The 7,128-nt window shown below is 40.2% G+C and overlaps 1 protein-coding gene across 1 annotated transcript in view; it reads left to right on the top strand.

Moving 5' to 3' along the window:
* Window positions 1-211: 211 nt before the first annotated feature.
* The window catches only part of ST8SIA1 (ST8 alpha-N-acetyl-neuraminide alpha-2,8-sialyltransferase 1), an 80,651-nt gene continuing 73,734 nt past the window's right edge, over window positions 212-7,128 (top strand). The window contains exon 1 of the mRNA XM_009072531.1: window positions 212-365. Coding sequence (XP_009070779.1) covers window positions 264-365 — 102 coding nt within the window. The 5' untranslated portion in view covers window positions 212-263. The remainder of the gene's footprint in view (window positions 366-7,128) is intronic.

Genomic DNA, 7,128 nt, shown 5'->3' with positions numbered 1-7,128 from the left:
GAGGTGTCCCTGTCTAGGGCAGGGGGTTGGGACTAGATGGTCCATTCCAACCCCATCACATACTATGAAACTAAGAGTCCGTGGTTCATCTGCTGTCTGGGAAGGCTTGATTTGGAGCATTTGGGAGTGGCATAATATCAGATGTGAGGGGTGGTTGTTAGCAAATGTGTGCCAAGGCTCTAATTAATACAACACTTTCTCTTTTGGTTGCCTTCGCTAGGAAGCTGCTGGAAGAATGCTGTGACCCTGGGCAGCTCTTTGCTATGACAAAGCTCAACTCTCCCATGGGAAAGAACCTCTGGTTTGATGGAGAATTTTTATATTCTGTCACTATCGACAATGCAACTTACTCTCTCTTCCCACAGGTTAGTGACCCTGGTTTTCTTTTCACTTTCAGTATTAATATAGGCTAAAGGCTCATCAGGAAATTGTGTCTTCATTTCTCAGCACCAAACAGTCTCTTCTTTTTTCCTTCCATGTTCTGACAGTTTTGTTTGTATGCATCTTGGTATTTCCCTGGCTGCTTTTTGGGTGTGTGGATGACACAAGGGATGAAATTGGGTCACCTGTCTTGATGTTCAAAGTGCTAATTTCTGGCTGTTTTAAGGAGATTCCTGCATTTCACACCCTGAGCCCAATCCCTCACCTTGCTTCAGTTCAGATCCACTTACCTAAGGTAGGACAGTGCTTTGTGTGAAGGTGCCCCAAGTTACTTCCAAGTTCATGAAACTTCTTGCTGACAAGCAGCATGAGCTCAATAACAGAAGCCAACAACTTGACTTTGTTGATTCTTGGTGTGGTTTTGAATGTTAGAAGTAGTTATTGCTGTTCAGCAAAGGTGTTTTGGATTAAGTGCAATCTGTAATTTGTAATACTGATCCAGACTTTTGTATTTTAAATCAATATATGAACTGATGTTCAATAATGAGTTTGTTAAATTGAATTTTGTATGTGGAAGGAGAGATGTTTCATGTGGCTACAGACTTACAGAAAGCCAAACATCTGGATGCATTAATTGATTTATATGTTCCTTTAATTTCTCAGATTGAAGGCATAGGGATTTGTTAAGCAGAGTTCTTACTTGGTAGCCTCATCCTGCAAGTAAAACAGTAAAAAGTTGGTTTTTTGGAGTTTCAGTTTTGGTTGGTTTTTTTTTTTTTTTTTAAAGTGAGGGGAAACTGCAGTGTAGAGCAGAAGAGATGGGAACAGTCATTCTGTGCAGAGACATCATCTGGCGGAACAGTGTTCCAGCTGTGCGTTGTTCAGGCTTCCAGTCTGCTGTCTTGTCACTTGTGCCTGTTGCCATGATCCAGATAATAGACCTCTGCCTCCCTCAGGCTGCTCCCTGCTGCTGTGTTGTGTCCTGGTGAGCTCAACAAACAAGTAGATGCTGAAACCTGCAAGGCAAGTGTTTTTTTCCTGCAGTACAGCTGGAAAGGGGCTGCCTGGCTAGAGTGAATTTCTGGAGCCTGGTAGAAAGTTTATGATGCATTCCAGAGTGGTGGCTGTCAGTCTTTTTTTTTGATGATTAGTGTGATTTGTTGCTACAATATTGCACCATTTATTGGAGAAAACTGAAATCCTTGACAGAGGTGTGAACTTTGTACCACACAAAGATGCTGGCAACAGCTGCTTGAAATGTGTGTGTCCTTTCCAGGGTTTGAGAAAAATACCAACCTGGGCTGGCACAGGGAAGTCACTGTTTTGTGGTTAATTAGGGATTTCGGGTTTGATTTTCTTTGGATTCAAACCTAGCACTCTGCTTGGCTGCAGTGGTGTCCTACCTCCTCTCACATAAAAGAGCAGAGTGCTGGATGGGCTCCTTCAAAGAGGTAATTGCTGGTTAAAGAAATCTTGGTTGCAGGAACTCCAGTGGTTTTCAGGCTCTCAAGCCTATCCTCAAATTTATTAGTTGAATGGATCAAGAGTGAGGATCTGGGAAGACCTTGAGAGATAAACACCTGAGGGACAACATGAGCTAAGGAATTTGGGACTTCAGTGTCCATTCGGATTGCCTAGCAGGCTGTGAAAGGGATGGATAGATGCTGTTGTGGGGGTGGTGGTGGTAAAGGTGCATTTTTATGATGATCCAACCCTAGAACAATGCCAGAAAGCAGCTCTGGGACTGGTGCCAGAAATGCTATCCCTTTAATGAATTCACAGGCACTTCTTGTCTGACACTCACTACTATTCCTTCTCCCCTTGCAAGTACCACTGCCTCTAATTTCATGTGTTATTCCTATGTATTTTGCCCAGAGGAATTTTGTAGACCTTTATCAGACCAAATCCTGGTAGGCTTAAAACCTTAGGAAGATTTATTTGCAGTAAATTTTTAAATGAAGTATTTTTCTACCTCTCCTTTTCAGAAAAATACTTGCCTAAATTTTTCAGGCTCCTACTTTGAAGAATGGTGTCTATTAGCTTGCTAGCGACTGGCAAGGGATTTTTTTGAAGATGAATATTCTTTTCAAAAGTATCCAGAAGCTTAAAACCACTCATAAAATATGGTTAATACTCTGAAATGCCCAGGGGATGTACAGGAATGTAAAGGGCTGCAGCTATGTTGATATAATCGAAAAAATATTTCCTCTGGAATAAATAAAAACTGCTCCATCCACATCAATCTGCTAGGCTTGAGCAATTCTGTGCTTGCAGAAGATTTTTCAGTCCTGAACCAGTTCCTAACTTATAGGATAATGGAACTCAAAGCTAAATAGGAAACTTTCTATATTTCATGCATAGAGTGAGCTAGCTATGCATCAATGGAGCCTTACACAGAAATAAATACATCTGTTGGCACTTAATATGTAAAACATCACTTATGTTTGAATGTGAACAATACCAAATAAGATATGTTTTCTTCTGAGCAATCTGTAGATCAAATTCTTACAGCTGGGCCAATGTTTTCTGGTGAATTGCTTTTCCAGTAAAAATGCTAGTTCACAAAAATATGAATTTAGTATCAGTTCATTGGTTGTTCATTTTTTCTTTGAAGTGAAAAGGTTAAAAGGTTTTGGTAGTGTTATGACATTGCATTTTACTATTTTTTGGAATGTAATATTTCAACTGTTGTTTTTTGGTTTTTTATCAGCTCTGCTGCTAGCTTTCTTTTTTTTCCCAGATTTTGCATAATTATATTCATCCTCCTTTTATTATTTGAATGTTTTTGATGGGTCAAGGGAGAAATTTGCGAAAGAAAAAAGCTTTTGACGTGAAAATAATAATTCATTGTTTCACTTCAGTTTATGAAGGCAAAATTTGCAGTTGCAGAGTTTTGCATGAACCAACAATTCCAGCTGCTGGAAGTGGCTCCTCTTAGTCTGCCCTTCTCCATGTCATTTCCCCCGATTTCTAGAATTAAATTTTTTTGAAGAAGAAATTAAATATTACACAGACTGCACCATCTTTCCATCCTGGAGAGAAACTGCTAGTGGCTCATTGTCAGTACATAACAGTCAGGAGATGACATGGGGCTCATCATAGAAGATGACCTGGAGCTGTTGGATAATGGAGCATCATTTCCATTAAAATCAGATGTTTCTTGACAGCAGCTTTGTTGTATTCCTTGCTGTGATCTACAGCATTGTTTCCCACTCTTAGGAGACAAAAAGTATAGAGTCTGCATGTAACTATAGGTGTAGTTTATTCTTAACAATGAGAGCTTATTCCTACTTCCTACTTAAAACTTTTCTAAACCTTTTCACGCTGATTTGGTTTCAATATAGCAGTAATTATGATACATATCTGGGAGCACTGAGACTTCAGAGATGCAGGTGACCCTATTAGAGTCAAGATCAGCAACATGGTTGGCTGAACCTCTGAGTAGCCAAGCTGCCATGTCTTGGCTTGGCCACTACGTCATAGGTAACTTGTAAACGTATTTCCTCTCCCTTGTGGACCAGCTATTATACAGAACATAGAACTGTGTGTTGGGGAGTGTTCAGGAGTTGTGTCCCCCATGGGACAGAGACATACACCCTCCATACTCTTCAGTCTGGAAGTTTAGCCATGCAGCTCTGGTCCTGTTGTGTTGTACTTAGGCAGGACAGAAGGCATAACTAGCATTTTCCACTCTTTAGCATGTGACTAGAATGGTGGAAATCAGGGTTCCATATATTCCTGCAGTCATTTTTAGATGCTATGAGTAAGTGTGATGTAACCACAGGAGTAGCTGGGCTGTAACTCAAAACCATGTGAGAGCAACGTGAACTAACACTCATCTGTTTTTGAGTTAGAGAACAGAACGAGGCCTAGTTTGAAATGTTTCTGAAATAATTTTTCACTTCTTCCTGCCTTTTTCTTCCTCAGAGTTTCAAAACCGAATTTCAGACTATCTTCAGCATTAGAGGCAAAACCACCTCACCCCAGTGTCTGGTTGTTTATGCCAATAGTTGATTCTTGTTGCTTCTTGGCAAAACACTATAGCAGGGAAGAACTGAGTTGAATTTCTGCAGTGTCCTTTCCCCATCCCCTAAAAGGTTAAAAAAATAGGTAAATCAGTTGTAACTTTTCACTCTGCCAGGTAAAGTGTTGTTTTGGAGGGTAGAGGAGTGAATACATTTCAAAAGACTTTTCAAATGTTGAACTTGAGCTTTTTAATTTGGCAAAATAAAATAACTCAAAAAAATCCGTTTTCATTTTATTTTGCATGAAGCAGTTAAACACATTTGGTACCAGTAAATTATTTCAAATCACTAAAATACGATTCCTCAGCTGCTCAAATGCCTTCTAAAGTTTCACCTGCAGAATGCTGTCAGCTAGAAGGGTGGCTAATCACATTGGGCTTCTCATGAATAGTCATCACAAATGGTGGTGGAGGAATTCAAAGGAAATAGCTGCAAGCCACAGGTAAATCGGGGAAAGGTAACATCTGTTTCTGGATACCTTGTGATCAGGAGAAAGGTGATATTTCTCAAATTATATGTGTAATATAAATATTTATTCAAAGTTTCAATCTTGTCTGTAATATAAAGGCAGGAAAAAATTACTTGCTCTAATTGTAAGTCCAAGATTGAGACATTCTCTGATGTTTTCTGGGTGTATTGGGTAACAGTGAATTATTTTATGTGTATAAACTGAAAGAGGGGAAAATTAGATTAGATATTAGGAAGAAATTTTTTACTTTGAGGGTGGTGAGACACTGGCACAGGTTGCCCAGGGAGGCTGTGACTGCCCCAACCCTGGCAGTGTTCAAGGCCAGGTTGGCTAAAGCCTTGAGCAACCTGCTCTGGTGGGAGGTGTCCCTGCCCAGGGCAGTGGAAGTTGGGGCTAGGTGATCTCTAAGGTCCATTCCAACCCCTTAACATACTATGAAACTATTTTATGATTGTGCCGTTTGATTTGTGGTTGTCATTCAGGGAAACTGTTAGATTCTGGGAGCTTGTTTAGTTTTTCTTGGCTGCTCACAACATTCTTCATTTGGCCAGGGATTTTATTGTGTCCTTCTCTAATGCAGCTACTGGTACTGTTTCAAAGCAAATTCCCTGGTCTTACATTTATAGCCTGCAGCTAGTAGAATTATGTGTAATTATTTCAGGAGAATAATTCAGATCTGGAAAGGGAGTTGGGTGTAGAGTCTCCAGGCTTTTCCCCTTTTGCATGCTGATGAGAGTAGGGAAAACATGCTCATATTGAGGAAGAAAATGGCAGTTTGGTTCAAGTAAAAGGTGAGTTCTAGGAAAGTTCTGGGAAGGGTTAGGTGGGAGCACAGCTGCTGTGCAGATGCAGTGTGGAATGTGAAGCTACAGCTGTGTAAAGAACATGAACCCCTTTAAGAGGACAACATTATCTTGCTTAGGGCAAATATTTGTGTTGTTGGACTGATTTTAGACTCAGGTGATCCAAAAATTGTGTATAGAATGGGAAACCACCTGAAGTGAAGTTGGCTAGGATCTGATGGACTGCAGTGTTGCCAGGAGACATGTATTACTGCCTTTGGTGTTGACTTTGGAAGTGATTTGTGAATTTTTTGCTACCAATCTAACTTACTGCAGTACTCTATACTCATTAATGCTCTGTAATTAATAACTGCATGGAGAAATACATTGAAATATTGGCTGTCATATGTGTCCTGATATTTTGTTCTTGATGTCTTGGGTAGGGGCATGAAACTCCTGTAAACCTAACATTTATTGAGCAACTCTTATATCTGTTTCCATAAGTGGTATAGTACCTCCCTGAGTGCCTTTGAGTGTAATTAGGACTTGGGGGAATTTTTTTGGTGCTGTCCTTTTTCTTCCTTTTTTTCCTTTATTTTTTCCCCTCTCTCAATGCATCCTGTAATGCAAACTCTTGTTCTTTATTGGGGCTACATTTATTTATTAAAAATGAAGTGTAATAACCATTAATTGTTGCAAACATGGAAAACATTGCATGCTAAAAGGCGAAGAGATAGTTAAATCTTGTGAAGTAACACTTGCATGTTAGGAAAGCGACTAATAAGAGGTTTTTTTTAATTACTCAAGCAAATGTTTCATATAATTCCTGTCATAAACTGGGAGATGAAATAGTATCCATAGAGACCTGACAAACTGTGCTCTTTTGGGCATGAGTCTCCCCTTCAGTCCTGCATAATCTCTAGCCATTGGCATCAAGGTGATTCAAATAGAAAATGCTTAGTATTTAGTTAAGTGAAACCCCAACCCTCACTTTGAGTCCACACTGACTAATCAAGAGCTGTGTAACTGGGACAAAATGCAAACATGCCTGATAGTGAAAATCCAGTTCATGCTAAAAAGACTGAGGTGCAATGTGTATAGTTTGAAATAATGAACTAGAGGATGGACAACATGCCCTTGTTGAAGTGAGTTGAGGCAGATCAAGGAGTTGCTTTCTGTTCCTGTTGGTCGTCATTGGATGTGGGCTTTGATCTCTCTGGGCTTGCTGAAGTGTCTTCAGCCAAGCTGCTCAGCCAGGCTCTCTTGGGTGAGCCTGATTTTTCTGGAGTTTATCTGCAATAATGCACATGCCAAATTGGCTCTACCTCGGTCAGTGCAAATACAGAAATAGATGCTGACCTTTCCAAACCTAACAGAGAGGAAGGGAAAGCCTGGATCTGGCTGCAGAGTGTCTGTTTGGCCTGCAGGCAGAGAAAGAGGAATGGCTGCTCTAACTCACCCTTCTATTTCA

The sequence above is a fragment of the Acanthisitta chloris genome, unplaced genomic scaffold, assembly GCF_000695815.1.
Source record: "Acanthisitta chloris isolate BGI_N310 unplaced genomic scaffold, ASM69581v1 scaffold15150, whole genome shotgun sequence".
Taxonomy (NCBI): Eukaryota; Metazoa; Chordata; class Aves; order Passeriformes; family Acanthisittidae; genus Acanthisitta; species Acanthisitta chloris.
The sequence above is the reverse complement of the archived record's forward strand: the minus strand, read 5'-3'. Positions and strand labels throughout refer to the sequence as shown.